This window comes from Falco biarmicus, chromosome 3 (assembly GCF_023638135.1).
Source record: "Falco biarmicus isolate bFalBia1 chromosome 3, bFalBia1.pri, whole genome shotgun sequence".
Classification (NCBI taxonomy): Eukaryota; Metazoa; Chordata; class Aves; order Falconiformes; family Falconidae; genus Falco; species Falco biarmicus.
In genome coordinates this window covers 80,381,190-80,406,142 of record NC_079290.1, presented here as the reverse complement: position 1 = coordinate 80,406,142, position 24,953 = coordinate 80,381,190, and the positions used below count along the sequence as shown (strand labels likewise).

At 39.8% G+C, this 24,953-nt stretch overlaps 1 protein-coding gene across 10 annotated transcripts in view; it reads right to left on the bottom strand.

Moving 5' to 3' along the window:
- Window positions 1-1,277: 1,277 nt before the first annotated feature.
- Window positions 1,278-24,953, bottom strand: part of COBL (cordon-bleu WH2 repeat protein) — a 208,736-nt gene continuing 185,060 nt past the window's right edge. For 9 of the 10 annotated variants that reach the window (XM_056331754.1, XM_056331753.1, XM_056331750.1 and 6 more), the window contains 5 exons: window positions 14,356-14,459; window positions 11,100-13,117; window positions 10,388-10,507; window positions 8,003-8,254; window positions 1,278-2,598 (listed from right to left, as the gene is read on the bottom strand). In XM_056331754.1, coding sequence (XP_056187729.1) covers window positions 2,581-2,598; window positions 8,003-8,254; window positions 10,388-10,507; window positions 11,100-13,117; window positions 14,356-14,459 — 2,512 coding nt within the window. In that variant the 3' untranslated portion in view covers window positions 1,278-2,580. The remainder of the gene's footprint in view (window positions 2,599-8,002; window positions 8,255-10,387; window positions 10,508-11,099; window positions 13,118-14,355; window positions 14,460-24,953) is intronic. The other variant, XM_056331752.1, reaches the window with a different exon arrangement.

Here is a 24,953-nt window from a genome sequence, read left to right as displayed (position 1 = left end):
TGAGCTCCAGCCTGGTTCCAGGGACTGAATGCCAATTTGTGCTGGAGCGTGTCTCCTGAATCCATTTCATCCAACAGGAACACAGTTTCCAAGCCCTGAAGCAGGATAAACGAAGGGATGAGGGGATGAAGAGCTTCAAAAGTGCTTGCCTGATACGAACTAAAACACTGGCACGTGATTACTTCCCAAATGAAGACCTCTAAAAGCAGTAATAGGAAGTTATTATACAGAAGGGTCAGACCTGTAACTAGACTTCATTATAGATGGGTTTACAGTAAGATTTCCATTCACTTAGTGTTAAATTAAGCTGCTGCTAGGAATTCAACAGCACCTGGATGACAGGGTAAGAGCATACACAGCTCCCATCAACAGCAGAAGGGAATGAACACCCAGTCTAGCTTCTGAGTGTAGGCAGCTGAACAACCCCCCCACTTTTAGCGTGAGCTGTGACTGAGCCAGCAGGATTTTTCACCATTTTTTTTGGTCATGGTAAAGGTTACATCTCACCTTGCAGCTGTTCTTATAGTTTTTTTACCCATAGGAATTCAATATTCGGAAGTCTATCCATGAATAACTCTCTTATAAACTTCAGTTCTATGCAGTGCCAGCACTCAGCACCACAAGATTTTCCTTGCAAAGCCTGGAGGATCTTATTTTCTCAAAATCCAGCTTTGGATCCCTTAAGTAAGTACCCATACAACTTCTCACACTACAGTGTGTTAGTAAGGAGGTGCTACAGACCCAGGGCCTTTAGGCAACACTAAAACCAAAGAAGAGACCTGCACTGAATTTTGTCTTATAGCACCTAACAAAGGAAGCTGTATTTGCTGCCGATGGAACTATCTACAGCATCCAAGCTCACGAGTGACCGAATCCTTTCCTGCGACAGCATTTTTAGCATGTTAAAATTTCTGATGTAAAGCATATTGAGAAGACATTGAAGGCAAATAAAAGGCTAACCAGTCAACAGAAGTGATCTTATTTATCCTAGGGTGTGACACAGCACCTTAATTCTGAACATATTACCCTCTCTAATGAGGAAATGGATCATTATCAGCACCGCATTACAAAGATGTACATAACTGACATCTTGATTCTAGTTGGTGATTTCTACTGTGTTCCTAGCTTACTAGTTGTGAGCCCTTTCCTGGGTTGAGACATTTTATATTAGACCTGAGATATCAAACACAGGATACTGGTTTGCTTAAGTCCATCTCTAGTTCTAATTTCTTTTTGTAAATGGAAAATATTTGGCAAAAAGAGTCTTTCAAGCCATGTCAGGTTTTGATTTTGTTTTTATTCGTGGCACTAACAGACATCAATATTTTACAATATATAATATATAGTAATATTAGATGCAGATGGCTAAATATTCTCATGCTTTCAACATTACATAGCTATACATTTTAAAGTTCAGCTCCCAAAAAAAAAAAGAATCTGCCACCACTCTGGTCTGTGATTATAAAAATGTAAATATACAAACTTCCGCTTCATCAGTTTCATTACAATATAGGAAATGTGAAAAAGCATTTTCATTTGTCCTTTTTAAGTTAATCAATTTAACAAAAATTTTCAACATATGTACAACAACAACAACTACCAAAGTAGTTAACATTTGAAAAAGATGTTGCTATAAATACTTGTGAGACAACATACAACAGCCACACGAACTGGAAACAAAGGGCCAACTTACTCATGACGTCAAGAAGAGACGACAAAAGTCCTGGTTACTGATACAAACCAGCTTCACTTCATTTTGCAGTGCAGGAATGAATCCTAAATCTTGGATCTCTATGCAGTACTCTGAATCTTATTTATAACCTTCACAGTCTGTTGCAAACAGAGATCCCTTAAGGTGTCTTAATGTTTTTAAAGTGCCATGAATGTTACTAGGATTCAGTATATCTCTGTATTAGCATTCTATACATCATATCCCGTAAGTAACTTTTCAATAGACACTGTCTCACATTCACTATTGATTGCCTGCTTTCTCAGAGCTCCAACAGAGATAAAAAGTTCACCTAATTTTAAAAACCAACAACTGCAGCATATGACAAATTAGGTCCTTCATAATGTACCGTTAAGTTTTTCTTGTGATTGTTTTTTATAGATCTTTATTCTGATTTTCACTCTAATTGCTTACAGCCTTTTTCCAAATCAAGTAAGAAGCAGGTAAATAGTCTGAAATAGTTACGTATTTTTAACAACTTGAAATGAGTATTACTTTTCGGAGAGCTAGCAAAGTCTTAATTTTGCCCATAAACACAATTAAGTATTAACACAGGATTGCACAGTGTTTATATTATATTAACCTGCCAACAAGAATAGTATATTGGCAACCTTAAATATTCAGAGGCAAAACACAGTTCCTTGGCACAGAAACTTTACAGCAGAGCAACATATTTTCCCCTTAGAACCATTATGCAGGAACACACAGAAAATTAACTACAACTTATTTTGGCTTGTAGACAAGAGAATAAACTAAACTTCTTGATTTTTTTTTGCCACTTCAGACCTTGAATGATGGTTATGGGTGCACACGGGTTTAGGTTTTCCAATTACCTGTTCTTTATACATGATTCAAACGAGCAGAGGGACCTATAACAAAGAAAAGCACTTGATCATTCAAGATATTTTTAAACCTCCAACTGTTGACATTGTTAATCAAACATTCTCCTGTGGGGCTGTTTTCAGGCTTGGTCTCTTCATCAGCTCCGTGAGACTACTTAAAGCTTATCTGCTTTTTTCTAGCTGAATCAGTTGGTCTAATGAAAGGTGTTATCCTTCCCTAAAAACTGACACCTCATACATCCTTAGGTGTTACAGCTGTCACTACATGATTACTGGAACATAGGTGACATATTTTTCTGTGAACTTCCTTCATTTTGTGAAATGAACAGAAACCCAGGCTGCGAGTACGCAATGTCTGACAGTCAAAATCTGTTCAGTATTGGTTAGCTGTCACTGGTCATAAAAATCAATTGATGGGTAGGTACTTTGCTTCCTGACCGAATGAAGGAAACTCCCAAAGACTGTAGTTCAGGAAAACAAACAAAAACTTACCTTCTCTCTTAGTCCTCAGGTCGCCTAAGCATATGCTTAATTTTAAGTAAGTATGCTAGGCTGCTCTTCCAAAATGAAAGTTACTGAGCTTTGATTCTATCAGAGAGATATACATTAAGGTCACCACAAAAGCTAAACAGGAATAATGTATTTGGTCAAGTATAAATCTGCCATTTCGGCCTTAGTATCTCTGGCAGAAGCTTTATTCTTGAGGAGAAAAATAGGTCACAGTATAAATTATTAGCAAGGTGAAGAGTTCAAATTAAATTTTATCATTCAATTCAAATAGAGTAATAGCATGCAAACAACTGCCTCCCACTGTGCATGGGAACTAGAATCACTTTGCAGACTCATTTGACTACCTGTATATCAAGCTCAGCCAAGCTTTTAGTGGGGCCTCCTGCCCCATTTCCAGCATACCAAAGCCAACATCAGCTGTGGCTTTGAGTCTGTAATCTCTGTCTCTGCAACTACAGCAACTGTATTTCTTCATTCACAATTATGTATCTTTGATTAGGTGAGAAGGTGAGGTGTCTACTGCTTGACATAGAGGTATGTAACTAGGCCACGCTTCCTAGAAGATACTCAACGTGCCATAATGCAAATCGATGCATCACTTGTTGGCAACCAACTTCAAATTATGCCAGTGTATACCAAGGATTCATTGTTATGGGTGCAGTAACTTCCTTACCTGGCTCCTTTGATTGCCAACAGAATGATACACTGCACGTATCAAGAGTTCATGTGACTAAGTGCTGATGCCGAACATTGGCATGAACACTTGTGGATACTGTGACGGAGCCAAATTAATTTTTTAAATTGCAGTGAGCAAACAGAAAAGGCTGCTTAGATGCAGCTCCAATCTCTATTAGAAAATATGTGAAATCTGTAGAATCCGTCTTGCATGTACCATTAAAAAGTGGTCTACAACAATCATTTTAACATTAGCAAAATCCTGTTCTTCAGATACACAGCTTGCCTTCCCCACCCTGTGCAGGCACATGCCCCCGCAATATTTTTAGCAAATCCTTGGGTACAACTCTATCTAAAATGAGTAGATGGTACATAAGCGAAGGCAACTTTTATAGCTTCTGTTTGTTGGGTAAGATTTTTAATCCTGCATGGGCTTGTGCTGCAACTATACCTACAGCTAGACATCTAACGTATTATTTGCATGCGTAGTTAATAGTTTTCTCCACAGATAATCATGGTAAATCCCAAGGCAAGTTACACAGACACAAAAATACACATGCAATGATACATAGAATTTCAGAAATCTAGCTGGCTTATTTTTCATTTTCTGAGACAGAGAGTTAAAAATTAAGACATAAAGATCTGAAGTATGTGAAATTGTGACAAAATCACTTGGTACAATTTAAGGAAAACACTAGTCCACTTTTAACACCAGAAGCTCAAATGGCACAGCTCTATGACCTGAGTTTTCATCACCAGAATTAGCCAAAATTCAGTCTCAGATCAGCTGTTTCTTTCCTAGATCAACTGATCAACTGCACAGCTGGGAAGCAGGCTCCTTGCTAGTGAGATATGTTCATTTCTCAAGACAATTAAACACCAAAGGCACTAGGTCAGCCACCCTGCTTGGTGGTTTTAGTTGATGCCATCTCCCTGACTTGCTGTTATGCTTTGGATGTGTTAAAACACCTGCCAGGCTCCTTGACAGACCATTTTGAAAACTGGAGAGAAAGGTCACTTCCCGCATATTGTTAGGTCTTTTCCAGTTTGGTAAGTTCAGCCCAGTAAGCTCCAGTAACATGTCTCCATCTCCGTTCCCTTTGGGTAGGACCAGTAGGGTAACCACTTTCTTGCAGGTCCCTGAACTGCACTGCACTGGAGATGACCCATTTTATGGAGCAGGCCCAGCTGGGCTTGGCACCCACAAGAATTTTCCTTTGGGAGTCTGTGGACAGCAGCAGAGTGCAATAAAACAGAAGCCATTTCTTCAAAACACAGTGTGATTTATTTGCCAAAACAGGCACAGTACTCCAAGAAATGGATTAAGTAACAGCCAGGAGAGCTATGCACATACTGTTTTACCTGCACTTGGCATCTCCCTCAAGCACCTGTTTTTGCTCTGGTTTGTTTTGGCTGACCCCATTACAGCCTGTGTCGTGCAGACCCTGGCTCTCAGCAAGACAAGGTCAGCCTGCAGCAGCTTCTCTCCTTCCTTCATGCACAGTGCATCTTTTAACCTTAAAGTTCATCACTTTCACAAACAGCTGTGTAATCAGGGGTGGAGTGGAGGAGTTGCCTTTTCACAGCTATTACTAGAGCTCAAATGTTTGTTGGGATGCTCCTTATCTAGGCAATGAGTTGCTTTTTACATTTAATTACCCCGACAGCTCCATTTGACTTACTTCCATTGCAAATAACTCCTCTTAAATAAGACACAGTCATACATAAGCAAGCCATACAGATTCTCCCCAGTTCCCCACAATATTAGCTAAATAAATGACTTCCCCATCAGAAGCCCTTGTCCCAGAAAACTTGAAGACAATGGAAGAGAAGCAGATGCAATCACCGAACTGAACTACCTACTCTGCTGTCTAGTTGCTGCCACCAGAATCTTCGAGAAAGCAAGGCCAAACATGGCTCTGTGCTCATGTATCCAAATCATAACATCATAGATCTTTGACAGAGGAGGCAAAATAAAGAAAAAAGTTTGCCTCAGCCCTGGCACAAAACCACTGCCAGTCACTGTCTTCAAAACCCCTCAGTGTTCTTTGGAGACATGTTCTTCAGCTCTAAAGGAAGAAAACCCTGATATGCAGCCATCATGTATTCTCTCTCCTCTACGGGTTCAACTTTTGCTGTCATAAGTTGTCCAATGGCAGGGAAGGCATCAGAATTCTGTTCTTAATTTAATGCAGCAAGCTAGAAGAGGTATTAATATGCACTAGATAGAAAATCTGAGAGATCTGACAACATTTTAACTTCTATCAGTTATCAAGGGCATGAGATCTCAGATGTCAAAGTGATACAATGTCTTTGGCATATACAAGACTTAGCTTATATATCCAGTATCTGAAAGAACAGCACAGTAGTGAGAAAAATCATGCTGTCTTGGACAAAACACTACTGCCTTTATTTCCATGAAAGACCTATATAATAAGGGACGTACTCCTCCGTCATTTCAAAGTCAAACCTACCAAAAACTACTGTCTTGAAAATGGAAGAAGACAGGCACAGTATATCCAGTTTACTTTCACTGCCTGCAATTGCTATCCAACTGTTTTGAAACAAATACCCAAGGATATGATAAAGAACTGTTTTAATGAGTAGAGCTATGGGTCCCCTCAGAGACTTTTGCAAGAGGAATGTATTTGGAAGAACAAGGAATTTGGAAACATCTAGAAAACAACTGCAGTAATTATTCTTGAATGCCCAAATCCTGTTTATTCTGTAAATTGGCAAAGTGGGGGAAGGCCTGATCTGGAGTATTATTTCTTCATAATCTGTAGTCTTAGAATCATAGAATATCTCGAGTTGTAGGGGACCTGTAAGAATCATTGAGTCCAACTCTCTGCTCCTTGCAGGATGATCTAAAACTAAACCATATGACTATGAGTGTTGTCTGGATGCTTGCTGAACTCCAACAAGCTTGGTGCCACGACCACTTGCTTGGGGAGCCTGCTCCTGTGACCGACCACCCTCTCAGTGAACAACTTTTTCCTGATCTCCGATCTGAACTTCCCTGATGCAGCTTCATTTCATTTTCTTGTCTCCTATCACTGGTCAGCAGAGTAAAGAGATCAGCATCTCCCCCTCCACTGCCCTCCTTCAGGAAGTTGTAGACTGTGATGAGATCACCCCTTAGCCTTCTCTAAGCTGAACAAACCAAGTGACTTCAGCCACTCCCCATAACAGTACGTGTAGTATAGATGTAATTTTTAACATGACAAGTAACTGCAAATCCAGATTTCTGTTTGCATGCTAATGTAAAGTTCCCTGAAACACTGATTCGTTTGAATCTGTGCGATTCTGTGGAATTTCTGGTTTACCAGAAACAAGATTTTTTTGGCTACTTTTTAACATTAAAATTTGATTGCATTTTTAAATTATTTTAAAGAGGAGAAGTAAAAAAGGTTAAAACTTTTTACACATTTATGGTTGGCATCAGCTAAGTCATGTGTTGGGAAAACTGCATCTGCTTTTGTACACACCCTGCAGTCCTCAGATCAAAGCCGATTCTTGGATACTGCAGCTCAGTATTGGGATGATTCCACAAAGGCCAATTGATTTGCTTCCCTTTACCAAGAAAATGCAGTGTAACTTGAGGTTAGGAAGACATTCGATCAAAGAGGTAAGTGAATTTACTCCAAAAATCACACCTGGGGAACTGAGCATTTAACCATATGGGAGCTGACTGACAGCAGCAGTGAAACATCCATCATCCAATAAATGAAGCTCAGGTACACATTAAAACAACACCACAATTTTACTGAGAGTTCTCGGCATGTGCGACCAAGGTGTAAGTGTTGGGAATCAAAGTCTAGGACACGGTACTGAAATTAGGAGAGAACACTTAGTTCTAATTTGCTTCAGGGTCTCATAACTGATCTTTCTTAGATTCACCTTGTCTAAAGGACACTCAGTATTATCTCAGATTCACAAGAATGAAAATGGCATGAAAATGCTTTCTGAAATGATGTTCACACTCTTGATGTTGTCTTTAAAAAGTATTGACTATTCATACAGTTGCATCTATGCACAGGCATGTTTTAGTCTTAATAGTATGTTTTAGTAGCTGTTCAAAGGTTTGAAATACACTCCTGATCTTTGATTCAGTCAGAGAGAACAGTGCATGTACCTTCCTCTGATGGAAGAAAGAAATGTGTGGCTAGAACAGTTTATAAACGGCTCTCGAAGCACAGCAAGCATAGGTTGCTTCATCCACAATAAAATATAAAAGTACATTTACCTTTCTTAACTTTGCTGCTCCAGCACCAGAGCGAATGGCTTCCATTAGGGCTTGCCTGGCCTCCCCGGGGTTACCTGTAGCTGTGGCAGAGGATTTAGGAGCTGCAGCTGCCAGCTGAGTGGGAGGTGGTGGTGGTGGCAGGGCAGGGGCTGGTGGAATACAAAGCTGCTCTTCCTGAGGGTCTTCTGCCTTCTGCAAGGACAGTTCTGCGTTCCTAAGACTCTGCAGCTCTTTGGAGGCCAGTGAAGAGATCTGCTCATGATGCAGTTGAAAGGAGATGATTAACATTAAGCATGACTGAACTGTAATTATATGATATTTGACGCACTTTCAGTACCCCAATTTCACTTTGCTTGAATGATGTAAACCACATAGAACTTTTGTTTGCTCATAGGGTTGAACATCTGTTACTACTCAATCACATCACTCAGTTGGGCTGATTACCAGCATCAAGGGTTTGGCATTGACTCTGTCTCAGAAACTCAATCTTTATTTACTGTGAGCTCCAGCATCCTGTAAGTCTTCTTGGCGTGTAAGGTAAAAGAGAAAGCTGGACTTGGTATTCATTTGGAAACAACCACATGGGTTTGGGAATCGGGAAGATTTTAAAGCTGCAATAGCCACCCAAGAATCTCATTACTTTTTGCAGTCTGGCTGCACAGAAATAATCTCAGATGACAGGGAGGTTCTTCTAGAACTGAGCTCTCAGACATGGCTTCATTGAAAAAAATGCTGTCAAACCTGAAGTTTCCAGCCATACTAAAAAACCATAAAGTAAAATAGGACCAGAGAGAACTAAGTGAGAGCACTGAGAACAAAAGAATTTGATTACTCTTCCAAGCGTGTTTCTGTGGAATTTCTGAAACTAAAATTTCTTCCCGAATTGCCAGCTTGGAAAATCATCCTACTTTAAATGAATGCAGGGGGAGGAGGCAATCTTTCAGACTAAGCCAGCTTTTCTGTCAACTGTCTCAACAAATATTTTTGCTGTTAACAACATCACTGGTAGTAATCATGATAAATTGTTAGTAATTACAACGATTTGGTGATTATTAGGCAATTCAATATCATGTGCCAAATGTGAGGTTTTCAAGCAGATGCATTAGCATTCCTTTCTCAGAGAAACTGAGGCACAAAACTTCTCTAGTGAAAAATGGAAGGATTCATCTCCATCAAATAATCTACATTCAGGGAGCTCCTATATTCTATTTCTTCATTGCACACACAAACACGACATATGGGAATGACATGTCAGATAAAATTTGAACACTTGAGATAACATGAAAGGTACAGCCCTTTCATCACAGGGTATCTGTATCTTGCCCTGTACACATACAAACATAATGCTTTAACTAGCACAGGTGATGTGGTGTGATAAAGAAGTGTTCGGTTTCCAGGCAACTTCCTTTAAAATGATGGCAAAAGCTTCTCTGCTGGAGCAGAGTATTCCAAAAAGTCTCTGTGATAATACACCACCACTTCACTGTCAGAGCCTCTTCCACACAAATTCACATTAATTCCAAATAAACGCAGAATGCAGTTAAGCATGTCAAGAAGGCTGCTGCCTAGTATGTCCCGCTCTCAGGCTCAGAGGAAGTGGTACCCTACCTGCAGCAAGGGCAGTAAGATATTTGATTTGAGAAACAAAGTAATTCCCCAACACAAGCAAGAGATTCTTTCTATCTATTGCCAGCTATCTTGATGTGTGCTAATGGACTGAGTCATTGCATGAGGGAAATCGAAACCTCCTTGCCGAATACACATCCTTGGCTGACGCAGTGAACTGAGTGAAAATTAAGGCTAGAACAATGCAGGTTTTGGCTACTAGGAGTAAGAGATGCTGTAATAATTAGGTAAATCTTTCAGACAGAAGGAATCATCCTGCTGTGGTGAAAGTTGATGTTCCATCAACATCAATTACTTGCATACAACTTGCATGCACCAGCTCATGTTAACAGATGAACAGCATGCATGAAGAAGCCCTAGAGTTTCTTTTCAGATAACTGGGATTGGATGCATATAGCAGGTAATGCAAATACATCAATCTAACTGCAAACTTCTAAAGTGCAAAACCCCCCACCTAAATGTGAAAACTATGAATATTGGATGTCTTTTATGTATACTCCCTGTAATTAATTTGGATTTCTACCTGCTTCTTTCTCAGTTAAAAGCACACCATTTGAAAGTTAAATTTTATAGCAGATGATAGGACCAGACCCGCTATGCTATCTGTGTAAGTCAGATCTGGTCTTGTGTCATGTTAGCTCCCCATCAACTTTTCTCTTTGCAGCACAAAGTTTAGTTTGTGACATTTCTGGGTTCATTCAAAACACCCAGCAGTAACAGACTGCATTTGAAAGATCACTTACCATCTTTATTTCTTACCTTTTTCAGCTTTGAGATGCCACTGTGGCCTCTAATCGCTGCTAGTAGAGCTGCGCGCTCATTCTCCGGCTCAGTATATGAGGGTTTCCTGTGATTGCCATTTAGTGCACTGTCTGAAACCTAGAATACAAAAAGAATAAATCTCACACTGTTATTAGGCATTTACTTAAAGGTAGTTTGGAAACACTATTAAAAATATTTTTGGCGCTTGTACCAGAATGCAAGCTATGGAGACTAGTCAGTCTGTCTTCTTTTGGCCTTTTATAACCCTTACTGAACGGTGAGGATATGCGTACTTCCAGATGCAGTCTCATATCTCCCGAGCATGAAGTCAGTGGCAAACCAGTATCACCTAGTAATGTTTTTTTCTTTCATTGCAGGTGTTTTCTCTACGCTGTGTGTTCCTGTTCTGACATAACACATTGCCATGCAGGTTTGGCTCTTAGGCTAGCCTCAGTTACGTTTCATTTATGCTGTATCTCTGAACCCTCTGCCTCCTCTAGCTAGTGGAGCAGCAATGGCATTGCGTAATATAAGGGACGTGCAGAATAAGCAGTGGCTTGGTCTGTATTTTGCCAATATAAATTTTTCAAATGCCTTGTGTACTCGAGCTCATCAGCAACTCTACCAGTTATAAAACCTCTGGTGTCTGACAGGGTGAATACAGGGCTCTGCAGTCTGAACAGGCTAAAAAAAAAAGTCTCCACTTTACCTTTCTCAGTTTTTCTTTCCCCCCTCCTGTCTGAATGGCTTCCATTAGGGCACTGTGCAGTGACGTGTCTTTTGGAATTGGTTTTTGGATGACAGGTTTGAACTTCTTCTTTGGTCCGAAGATATTGGTCTGAACATTAATGTCCAGTTCACCGCTAGCATTAATATCCGAATCATCAGGTTTCTCCTCCTGTTCTGACTCGGCGTTTGCTGCTGCACCGTTCAGCTCAGGTGAAGCTTTACGTGAACTGACTTGTACACTGTTAGCAGGAGGCCATTTAGTGACTCGCAAAGGCGAGCTGAAAGAGGATGGGACTCCTTGGAGATCAGGAGACTTGAGAGATGAGGCTGCATAAGTATTTGTCAGAGTCTCACATTTCTGGTCAAACAAAAGATGTGTCTTTTTCTCTGCTATACTTTGCTTGCTGTTTAAACCATGATCATCTTCTGCACTGTTGTTATCCTTTGAAGAGGATTTAGTAAGTGGGCCACTGGCATTCTTTTTATACCAACTCAGAGGAGTTGCCTGATTTGGTGCCCTGATGTTAACTACTTTGTTTTCCATGCCAGAATTATCAGCAGGTGTAAACCTGTGGGATGCTTTTTGACTGCAAGTAAAAATACTTGAAAGTGTTTCTCCTGATTCTGCTGATTCTGTTCCCACGGGGCTGTATTTAGCCACAATAATACACCTTTTTGGTGAAACTTCTCCTTCAGTTTTAACCTCTCCTGCCCCTTGCTTATTTTCGTCTTTCTCATGATATTCCACAGGGTCAGATTTAAAAGTAGTTATGTTGATGTGTCTTGCAATAGCAGAGGCAACATACTGACTTGAAGTTCTCCTATGTGGCTTTACAAATGGAAGCTCCAGCCTGTCCTTATTAATGGTTGTGGTCACTAATGGTGTTACCTGAGACTGTGTAACTGGAAGAGGTGGTTTGGTCCTTTCATTCTCAGACTGTCTTTCAGCTACCTGGGTATTAACAGTTTGTGGTGCTACAGGTTTTGGAGCTGCAAGACAGACAGGTTTGTGTTCGTGTTTCATAGTAAAGGGCTTAGAGTTTGCGGTGACTGCTGACTTTTTAGGAAGATGCTCAGCCAAGTCATCACTTTGCTTTTCCATAGAACTTGACCTCCAGAATGCCTTCACTTTCCCAAGATGAATTTCCTCACTTTCGTCAGTAGAGGTACCCGGTATGTGCTTACAGGCACCGGCATTTGCGCCTATAAGGTTGCCCAGTTCATCTATCTTAATGGCACCAGCGGAAAGCGAAACTCCTCTATCAAAATGTTTTACTTCAGGTTTGGGAGGGACAACTTTAAAGGTTGTCAAACCCATTTTAGGTTCGTAGTTTGTTCCTGAATTCTGGGCACGATGATACCATGTGGGTGTTGATGTGACTTCTTCTACTTCAACTTTTTTTGCTGGTGGCCATTTGATTTCTAATTCTGATCTACTTTTTTTCAGAACTCTTTCCCTATTACTACATTCATTAAATGAATTTATCTTCTCTTTTGCTGTACTGATTTCAGCGGTGGCCTTGGAGTGAGACGGAGTCAGCTTAGATTTACAGTCCTCAGACTTCCCACCATGTTTGTTGGGGGGGTCCAGTCTTAAGTTCTTTTCACTTCTTTTTTCGAAGGAGGATGTGAGAGATTCAAATATATCTCTCCTCTGTTCCACAGGCAAGTGACTGAATTCACTTTCTGATGGTTGCTGATGTATTAGGTCCTTGGATATGCATACAGCTCCCTCATCTGTGTGTCCCTTATCAAAGGAACCTGCATTGTTGTTTTTATTGGTAAAGTTTCCTGTATTAACAGCTGAGATATTTTGTGAAACCCTTGTCTCTGTCTCTTGATTTCCAGCGGAGTTAGAGGTGCTAACTTCTGGAGCATCATCTATGACTGTTACTGGAATAGAAACAGTAAGATCTTGGGCAGCCTCAACTTTTCTTCTATGTGGGCTCAACACTTCATTGATGTGCTTGGAGTCAGAGACACTTATACCATCCACTGCTGCAAAATACACATACAACATTATATGTAGGCAGTATTTAGGCAATATGACTTTAAATTACACAAGAAGCCAGTACAAGCTTAAGCGGATCAGGTATTTTAGTTACACTGAAAGCAACAGGAATATATTTATGCCTGTATTACAAAAAAGGAGAGATCTGGGTCTTTTTTATTGTCTGGTTGCTGATTAGGATCAGCCATATATTCCTGCAGTCCTCCTGCTTCAGCCAGTGGGAAACATACAAATGCAGCTGAAAGCAGAATTTAATCTATTGTTCAGACCTTATCTTTGACTAACTTCTCTCAGTGATAAACATTTCACCACATGACTCCAAAGGAGAAACATTTCTGAGAAACAGCGAGCAACTCCAAATTATGTTTCCCAGACCTGGTTAGTAATAACAGCCCAGCTGAAGGATTTCCTTGAGCAAGCAAACAAAGAAACAGTACTTGCATTTTTTCTCCATTCTTCTCACCCTTCATTACCAGTCACTCCAGAAGCCTCATTGTGCAAGAAGCTTAACTCTCCTCTCGAATTTGCTGGTATAAATCAAGGGTTACAACACAGAAGCTAAGAAACTGCAGTGTTAGAGAGCTCACAGGCATTAAATCAGAATCAAGTCCACTGCAGAAATACTGAAATAAAGATGGGAAGTTTAAGTTTTCAACATCATTTGGTGACAAACCATTAATAGAGGAATACTTCTATTCACAGTAGGAAAAAGAGGAGCACAATATGACATTTTATCTCTTCCCACTGTTTCTTTTCATGTTTTTCAATTCTTAACTTTAAAATATGCATGCTAATGCAGAGGAGGCACTGGATACAAAAATGTCCCCCCATTCTCCACGTTGTCACAATAAAATACAAAACAGAGACATTGTTCCTTAAACACAGAGCTACATTCACAACTGATTTAGCTTCACTGAAGTCAATGAAATTATACCAAATTTGGCCCATAAAATGTGTCCATAAACTGCTGTTCATCTCTTTTTGGTAGCAGACATGGAAATACAATGACAATCTCATAAGCAGCTTGAAAAACATTCAGTGTGAGTCTATGAAGAGTGGCTGCCCCAGAAGTAAATAGAGAGCAGACACTGGGTAGACCACATTCTGCCTCAGACCTGTGAGTTGTTCCCAGCAACCTTAGTGAAAAATATGCAGATGTCTCTTCGACTGCATCTACTGGCTCTGCCTCTCTTTTTTGTACTTGAGAGGAAACGTATTTACTTACCTTCTAAATCTTCATCCAAGCCAGTCAAAGTCTGCTGGAGTTTTGCAGAAATTAATATATCCTCATTTTCATGCTTAGTCAAAGCCATTTCTTCATCTCTCCTGCTAAATGAGAGAGGAGAAAAAGGTTAGGTTTCCCCTTTTTTTGCTTTGCACCACTGCTCTGAAATACACTATCATTTCAGCACCTTTGGTTCCACTGGCGTTCTGAAACTCACTTCCCGAAGCATGAAAAATATGCAGCCTTAGCGACACACACACCACCATACTGACACATCCATGTCTAGGAAGGATCTCAGTAGTGCCTGAGCATATTCAGTGTGCTGGCAATCAAAAGACTAGGATTAATAAAGCCTGTCGCAAAGAAACAGTCTGGCTTCACTGTGAAGTACACATTTCAACCGCGCTGCAGAAAGGCAGCATATGCCAAGGTAAAGGTTTTGCATATCCATACAGTTTTAAAGCAGACCACTAGCCATCCTGTGCACACACTGTGCAGATATATCTGCATCTTAATTAAATATAAATTACATGGTAATGAAAAATAAATAAAGCTAAGTACTGTTAGACAACCACTCTGCATCTTGAGGGGAGGAGGAAAGAGAAACTAATCCCTTCAGAGCTGTTTCTAATGAAACATATCAAGGGGCCTGATTTTGCCAGAAAATAACTACATGGGTTTTGATGAAGTTGTACAATATCTGTAACAAGTCTGAAATCAGAATGAGTGCCAAGTGTTGTCTTGGCTTATTAAAAGAAAAAAGAAAACGCAGATGAAACTAAGAAAAATCCTAACAAAAAATAACTAAAATTAAAAAATTATGTATGGCAACCTGTTACACAACAGACCTTCTGTTTCTTAGGAAGAAAAATTTTGACCACCAGAGCTTTTCTATCTAAATCACTGAGACTGGGACTTCACATTGGACAATTCATGTTTTCCAGCTACCCATCCCTTGCCTGAATTTAAATATTGTTATCTGTGACTCTCTAAGTTTTGCCCTTGCCTATTGAAAAAAATCCCAACTTTCCCTTGTAGCCACACTTAAACTAACTCTGGTCAGGCAAAGCAGATTTTTTTTTTTGGTAGTTTACCAAACACTACCTGAAAAATGCCATTTTTCTGCTGCCCTTTAAGATAATAATCTGCATAAAATAAATAACATCTAATTATGAGCTTCCTTTTTGCTATTTTATTGTTTAATTTTTCCCTTGCTCATACCAGGAGCAACTGAACACACATGTTGAAGCATCAGGTATTTTATTTTATTTTACTTTATTATTTATTTATGTAGCATTCACCTCTCCTTTCTTTATGTCTTTTGTAGTAGCCTTGGAGCCCGATTCTTCCACTTGCACCTAAACTCCCTTGCACTTACAAAGCTGAGTCTGTGCATGTGGGATCAATGAAAACAGCAAAAGACACCCCCAAGGAAGCCTTCCAGAACTTTTTTCACATATACACATTCCTTGTGTATCTGAACAGACAAGACAGGCTGCATTCAAGATGGCAAGGCTTATATATGTGCCTAAGTGGTTTCCTAAACTGGAATCTAAGACAGGAATCTGTATTGTTCTTTTAAATACCGAGGAAGAGCACAGTGCTCTGTGACTGCAATACAATTTTTTCCAACATTTGCCACTGACCTGAGCTTTGACAGCCTCTGAACATCCCCAGAAGCCAATGTGAACTGATGATGCTCAGGCTCAGCACCTACACTGCAAGACACACCAGTGAGATTACTCATCTGAGCAATCTGACAAAAAGATTTAAACCTACTGCAGCATTTGTATTGGGAGAAAAGACTGGCAAACAAAACTCTCAACCTGAAGGTGGCAGAAAGAATGAACCGACTGAATTTCATACTGGTTTTGCAGTGGAAAGTTTTATAAAATTAATAAAAAATACAGGCTTTCCTCTGAGTGCATTTTAGAACAATTTATTTGCAAACTCAGAAAGCATTTTCAATGGGAGAATCAAACTGTGCACCAGCTAAGCAACAGGTCTATCCAACACAGAAGACAAATATTGCTTTCTTCTTTACAAAGCTGGTATTGCAGGATAGGTGTACACTGCTGGAAGCAAATCACTGACACATGTTGAGATTCTTTCTCTAAGCTACTGTGAAGAAGTTGTTTCCAAAATATTGGAAGAAAAATGTGTAAACCCATATCTATCAGACAATGAGACCTAATTCTATGAAGGTCGTGCCAGCTCACTACCTTTTTGGTACCTGATCATATCTTAATGTCTATTGCCTGACTGTTCTACATTACAGCCAAAATCTGTATTACTAAGGTTTTCTTCTGTTTTCTCCTGCTGGGTTTTCTCCAGGAAATAACAGGAACTATCGTCTTGAGAATTTTATGGGCAATTTATCTGGGAAAACATATTTGGGACTGGAACAAGGATTTCTGGGCTCCAAATACACAGAGTAGGTTCACTGCACTGACCAGCCCTTTTCTGACGTCAATCTATCCAAACTTTTCAATGACTCCTTACAGCAAAATTACCTTCTCCTTGATGGGCACAATAGTCAGCAGAGGACTCTTTCATTATCCTCTGTGCACTTATGCAGTGACTATACATCATTTGCCTCCCAATCTCTGTTTCAATCTCCTTATCTAGACAACGAGGATAATGAATATTCAATTCACAGAATTTTTCTGAAGGAAAGAGAACAATGCAGTGAAAATGAAAGGATTCCTATTTGCTCTTACAGAGGGAGCTTCAGAAGAAACAGCCTTTTTCTTTTGCATTTCCAAATTCCTAAAAGAGCTATTGTTCAATTCATCTCCAAACTCACCTATAAAGCAAGCCAGAAGGTATAGATTAATCACAAGGTTTTTAAAAAAATTCTTAGTATCAGGAATATAAAATGTGATATGTGTTTTGTAAGGCGATGGTCTGGTAGTTTCCAGTAGCTCACATGATTTATAAATATGCCTAAGATGACTCTTTCTCACAACAGTATTTGGGAAAGGAAAACAAAAGGGCCTTCTGATTTCTTTTGCATAGCCTTCCTCCCTTCTAACCCTATACACTTTTCTTTTGTTGACAGCTCTGTTTTGGCCAGAATCCAAGAAAAATATGACATATTCCAATACCATGTTTTACATTCTGGATAAACATTACCAGTGGTATTTTCTCACACACGCTTTTTTTGACTTAAGAGAAGAACTTGATAACCTTTATGCTGCCTTTCTGGTGAAATGTGAGGCACTAAAAATACAGCACTGGTGAGCATTTAGCCCAAGCTCAAAATGGAAAACGTGCATGGTTCCTGGAAGCCTGCACACCTATTACTTATGTAGATTAGCAGAGATTTGTGCAAGAGCACAGAATGGAGCAAAGAGACTGCTAAACTACAGCCTTTAGTGTTCCACTGAGCTCAGGATACCACACATAATTACTCCTCAGAAGTCATTTGCGCAGTTGGAGACAAAATGAAACTTAGAGCAGCATTTCATCAAATTAATGTCATGGGAGATGGACATTTATGAGAAAGTTTACATTCTAAGAAAGAGAGAAAATTCTCTGATAAACCTAGCAGGAAATGCTGCATAAAAAAGAAACCCAAACCAGTGTTAAGGCAATGGATTTGCCGTTTTGTTATAGTTTGAGCAACTTCACCTGGGGGTCTGCACATGATAAAACTTAGCCGAGTCTCTGAGCACTTCCCAGGACTTCTGGTGAGCCTCATGTATGGCACCAGAGGTAAAGACCACAAATCCCACTTTTAACTGCTTAAATACAACACAGACCTATGTAAACTGCAAAGAAGGGACTGAGGAAGACAATTGGTTGTCTAAACTTGGGCACCTGGTGCCATTTGAAATACTGTAGGATATTTAAAACATCTGTTTGGGGCTGGTAGACATAATATGGAAGATGGGGAGACCCCTATCCTGCCAGAGTGGCAGCAGGCAAGAAGAAATGGGAGCAGACATCTCTCAGGTTAACTGAATGCCACCCGAAAGTCTCACTCATTTTGCACTACACTTGCTATATCCAAAGACTTAAGAACACGGCTCCTGTGAATTTCTTACTAGCTGGGGAAGGAAGACAAAGCCATTGCAAATAACAGAGTCAAATCCAGACAGGCACACTGTGCAGCGGCACACACAGGGACGGAGTGACTGCTAAGACACAGTTCAATGGACACAGAGAACATTCAGCTTCTCACACGTGTCTTAGGCAGCTAGCAGGGACTGACTGACACGGAAAGCTGATATGCTTACAACAGGCTGAGCTTTGGAGCACCTGGGCTCCTTTCCCAGCTCTGATAGTCTTCTCAGTCTGATACTGGGAAATGACATTAACCCGTCTGTATGTATCCAAATTTGTCCTCTTCACAATGAAGCCACAATATTCTCTTACACAAATGCTGGGAAGAGAAATGCTTCTACCCTGGGTACATATCAAGGCGGGTGTTAAAGAAGAGATTGATGCTGAACGATTTCAAGTTGTAGAAAGTATGGGTGAAGCTTTATAAATACAACTTTCTATTCAACCAAGCTAGAAAAATGGCATTAAGTAAACTCAAGGTGTTTATATATTTGTTTTTGTGACTGATGCAGCAAAGTACTCTTCAGAAGTGGAGGTAACTGTTTTCTAGATAAAACAATAGTTTACACAATCTTAAGGATCGCTTTTCTATTATTTGCATTTCTTAGGCTAGATGACTTTTTTCTATTTTCTGTTTCCTTCCAGTGAAGGAATATAACAGCAGCAGAAGAGCAGACAGTGTAAGTGGTGGACCTCCTGGTCACCTAAGCTATGACCTGAACAGTGGTATCTTCCATTTCCTCCACCTCTTGTGATCTTGAGCATAAAGTTTTAATGTTTGAATGACCAAAGCCTGTTAAAATGCAAAATCTGTAGACCGAGCAACCAACTTAGGACTGGTTAGATAGCAAAGTTATCACCTGACTTTGACGCAAGACTTCTGAAAGTGGCAGGCAACTCTGAAAAGGAAAAAGCACATTGCCATGTTCTGCCGAATGCCAGATAACCTTGCTTTTTATGTTCTTCAATGAGTGATAAAAAAACCCCTGCACATACTTTTTGAGAGCAAGGTACAGGTATAATTTCCATTCTAAGTTTTTTAGTTTTGTTCTGTTTCTGTTCCTGTGAGATTGCATCAAACTTACAAAGGTCTTTAGCCTGCACTTATATCTGTGCTGAGTAACAATCATCAGAGATTGAATTAAACTATTTTCCAATCCTAGAATACGCAGGTCCAGTAGTGCCTTCAGATATAATACTACCCAATTAAAAACAAGAACTTGTAAATACAGATGAGGAGGAAAATAAAGTAATTTTTCCGCAGCAGCTGGGTTTATCATACTTTTAAAGTCCTCCTCCATGGTTACTGGTCAAAAATCTAAACAGAAAGGAAATGAAAATGCTTTTGCTTGGTATAATTTTGTGTTTTAATGCTAGAAACCTCTAAGCTTGTTACATACCAGGGTGATTTAAGCTTCCAGAGTCCCTTGACATATGTTGGTTCCAGGGTCCTGCTGCATAAGCAGCAGCTTGTAGTTGCTATACAGCTGGAAGCATGCCCCTGCTCCCTCCTCCTTGCACAGGCCTCTGGCAACAGCTTCTTAACGGGAAAGTCCGCAGGCAGACAGCATTGCCAGAAATAGTCAGGAAAAGTGGACTAGCATGACTTAAATCTTAATACAGCCACATCACCTGTGCAAGTTAGAAGATGGCACATAAGGTTAAATAACTTCTCTTGGTTTACACAGAAAAATAAGAAACAGAGCAAGGATCAGAGCCTTTCTCTCCCAGAAGCCAGCACTACACCTTTAGCAACCCAGACTGCTTCCTAACATGTAAAATACTCTACAGCTCCAAAGGACACGTAATTTTACCAGTGGATGACTTTAACAGAGAGACTAATCTGGAATCTTGCTCTATAACAACTGTGAATATCTATTACTTAACCATAGTATCATTAGTATCTTCCCTCCTTGAAGATCTGCCAGCAAAAAAAGTGCATGCAAGTATCCAAATGTAAAGAGTTTTCTGGAACAAGGGGAAAGGGAAAGCCAGAGATAAGGAAGGAAATTAGCAAAACTATGTAAGAAGCAGAGGCTTGCAAATCTGTCAGACATCTGGGTCTTAATTAAGTAATTTTTCATCCCTGAAGTTCTCCCTGTCACTTTAACCCTTTCTTTACCTTCCTCCCCTTAAAACTACATTTCTGTTTTCAAAACAGTAAAACACATGCCTACACAGCTAAAATAAAACCTATCCTACAGAGAAATAACAGAATAACACTTTCCCATATTTCTCAGAGATAGTTACAAGTGACATGTAATTACATAGAACATGTTTGTCCACAGAGATATATATATAATACATACATACGCTGCTATTTTTCATTACAGTTTTCCTCTTTCCTTCCTGCCTGCCTTCTGCCACTCACTATGACATTTTTTATTTCCTCCGACCAGCTTCAATGCTGAATTCTCTCCAGCTAGTGACTTCTCCTTCCTAAGTGAAAAACAAAATCTTGTAACATTTGAATTGGCATACACTGAAAATTAAGCAGAACAAGTTCACCCACCCCCTATCCTTTCAAGCTTTTGTTTTAAGCCAACTCATCAAAACCCTAACGGTTTTGTAGCAAACAGCAAGTATTTCTCAGGCTGATAATGAAGAGGACTCTTCTGCTTCCAATAGCTTCAACTACCCCAACCAGAGCCAAAGGTAACAAATTCTTCCGAGAGAAAGGGAGGAAATGGGATTATCCCTGTCCAGACCCACAGCTTGAACTGATCTGAGAAAGGTTCCCCCACCCCCACCCTATCTCTTCCACTAGCTGTACGTGAAAAAATATTCCTCTCTCATGGCTACTGAAACAGAAACTCTAGGAAGAAGAAAATCCGTTTCAGACCTTTGGAAGGTATTTTATCTTTCTGTCTCAGACAAGTCTGCATTTATTTAGCTTTATAACTGCCAAGTTCCCTTTACATTTAAAATACTTCTATTTTCAAAATATTTTAATACATTTAAAAACTTTTCAGAATTAAAAAGAAGTTTTGTGTTTTAGTCTTTTTCCTGGTCTGAGAGAGGCTGGTGGAACCACTCACTCTTAAGACTCTTTCTAAAACCCTGATTTCAATTGCTTATAGCTTTGAGAAGTTACACATCTTTGGTAGGTAGCAGTCCAAATGCAACAATTTATATCATGCCCATAACTATTATTTTATTTCAGTCAAAATTGTTAAATGTGTTCCAAGAACAGAGTTCGGATGAGAAGGAGAGCTGCATTTTGATACATGAAATACTATTTAATGCTTAGTCCTCTGAAAAAAAGGGGTCCTGTGTGGTCTAACTGGTCACTAGTCTGCCCTGACTCTGCGCATCAGCTCTCCTTCTCTAAAATAGGATAATGTCACCTTTTCATCTCACGTGAGTACTGTACAGAGAAATGAATTTAAGGCTGCATGGCACACGGATACTAGTGTGATGAGCAAGATAAAAAGAGCAAAAGGAAATTAAATAGTCCTGTCTCCAGAAAAGAATTTGAACTGAGAGTGAACGGTGGTATACCTGCTTTATTAACTGAGCTCTGCAAGTTAGAAAGAAAGTAACACAAAACAGACTATAATCACTTTAACTAGAGACCTTAACATAGTGCACAAAAGGGGGGGGGGGGGATTAAGGTTAAAGGGGGCAATCTAAGGTTACACAGACAGCCTTAATATTAATGTTACCTAACTTTGAGCGCATGACCTAGCATCCCTCATAATATTATTTTAACATAATTTTTAATGTGTAATTATTTATAAAGCTCCAGACAGTAGGTGTGCATGATGCTTTATAGGCATATAAAATTGTCTGATCCTTGCCCCTAGGAGCTTGCGTGATGACACCACACAAGGGATGGGAAAGAAGGGGGTATGGGAGGACAGAGTTGCAACACAGTGAGATCATGAGATGTACTTACTGCTACCTAAGCAACATTTCAGCTTCTCTGTGGTTTTCTTGTTACTCATTTAACACTATATATTAAAATTTGGTGAACAGATACATAACACAAAGAAATCAACTGTAAGGAAGGATATGAAGAAAGAGAACTATGTAGTACAATGTTGAGGGTCAGCAGTTAATATTAAAACATTCACAGCCAAACATTGCATGTAGTCAATTATTTATATGGGGTTAGCCCCTGGCGCCTCCAGCTGAGGTCTGGATTCTGCTCCACCAGGCACTGTACAAACGTATCGTGAGATACAAAGCTGCGTTATGTTTTCTACCATAAAAAAACACGTCAGTGGCTGAAGGGGTATCAGAGGTGGAGAGACATAGTTGGTTTAACAGGTTAGAGGCAGAGCCACGGGTAGAACTAGGCTGTTTTGACATTTGATTTTATATTCTACATGCTAATTAACATGTGTATTTGGATTAAGATTGCTTGAACAAAAATCTCAAAACAAAACCAAACCATAGAGGAAAGATCACAGCTTGGAAACCCTGGATTCCAGGGACCTTCTTTTAAAAATTTCTGTTTGTGTGCTCTGGAAACTGCATTAGATTTAAGTTCTGCATGGTTGTCATTACCGTGTGTGCAAAGCCCACGGTACATCCATTTCTGACCCAGCTGTATTATTATGCCGCTATGTACAGACAAACCTATTGCATGTCAAGACCGTATCCTTGAATGCTCACAACTTTCTTTGACTTCAGCAGCAGATGAGGTGCAGACCCTGCTGGGATATTCAATGCTATCAGGCGTTTCAGCTACACATAGACCACCCAGGTCACCCAGTAAACAATTCCAGAAAGTCTAAGGAAAATTAACTTAAACTAAACATACAATTATCCAAAGTAAGCAACATGGCAAAATACCCTTGATCTCTTGGAGCACAAGCTAAGCCTCTGGACCAAACCTAAGAACTGTGGACTTGATTCTGCTCTTCACTGCAGTTCTTCACAGTGCACGTGCAAAATATCACTTCAGACTTTATAGCCCTTCATGCTCCAAATGTAATTTGCTTCCACTTTTTTTCACAGCCCACAGAGTACAAAATGATTTTAGTATACAGCATTATGAATTCCTAGGAATTATTTATTTCACTGGGTGAAAAGCTCAAGTTTTAGTCAGCTTTACAATTTAACATGGCAGGCTAAATATTTCCATTATTCTTATTAACCTTTTTTTCCCAAGCCTTGTCCAAATTAGTCACTAAATAAAATCTCTGGCTTCAGTGGAGCTCAGACTCAAGGAAGACTCCAATTCACTGCTGCTAACCACTGCTACTTTACAGTAGTGACATGTTTTCCCAATTTCTTTGTTTTGATCTTCCTTTTAGAATTGAGTTCAATCTTGGTACACAGACTAGAATAAGACAGAGAGGAATTAATAACATCCATGTGAAATTTTCTTTTAAGTTTTGTAGCTTATGAAACATACTTCAAACTCTGTATAGCTTGGTATCAATTATTCACATGAACTGTATTTTGACATGTCTGGGGATTTAGGAGGCTGGTTTGTCCTCAAAGTAGCCCGTTCATCACAAGACCTGCAGGGCTCCCAACAGACTTTCAGTGGGATGGCAGCTGTTCTGACAGTGGAAGCAGAAACTGATGGTGCTCTCCAAATCTGGCTGTACTTAAAATTGTACTCATAACTGATTTACATCCTGCTAAAACAAGAATTTCATTCAAATAGGTTTAAAAAAACTCCTTATTTTTTTCCTTCCCTCTGCACTTAGGAAGTGGCTTTTGAAAACTTAGCAAGTTGACCTCAGAAGGATTTAGATGAGCACAATTTTCAAAGCCGGTTTGTTTATAAACGAAAGTTAGGAGTGGAACTGGATTTACCTTCAAATTCTACTGGCATATTTAGAGCATGGAAGTTTAAAAGATAATTACTATCAGCACTGCTGCTGTGGCAGTCTAAGCGGCTGCTGACATAAGATTAAAATAAATAATAAACATTAATTTTCTGCTGGACCCTAAAGTTGATGTGAAGTGACTTTGCTGTCCCGGAGCCTAAAAAATAAATAGAATTTATGCAAAATACTGAAGTCCCCAAACAACAATTGTCTCCTATTTCAGTCTAAAGGTACTCTTTCTAAATTAGGGACATATTAGATAGATACAGAATATTTAGTATGCCAAAATCACAGAAAAGATTAAGTTGGAAGCCTAGCCCAACCTCCTGCTCCAAGCAGCGCTAATTTCAAAGCCAGCCCAGGCTGCCCAAGGCTTTGCCTGGCTGAGTTCTGAGAACCTCCAGGCATGGAGATTCCTTGACCTCTCTGGGAAACCTCTTCCATTGCTTAACCACTCCCATTTCTAGGAATTTCCTCCTCATAGGCAATTTTTATTTCCTTTAAAAGCAGCTGGTGACGGCTGCCTCTTGTCCTTTCACTACGTATCCCTAAAAAGCCTCAATAGTCCTTCTTTTGTTCAGGGAAAGACTGCGGTCAGTCCCTCTTGATGTGCATCACTTTTGCAAGGTCAACAATCCAGCTGCCTCCTCTCCCCCTTGCACTTCATGTACTCCAGTGCCCCAGCCCTCTTAGTGGCTCTCCTCTGGACCCTCTCCAGTTTGCCAATCTCTCTCTTGAATT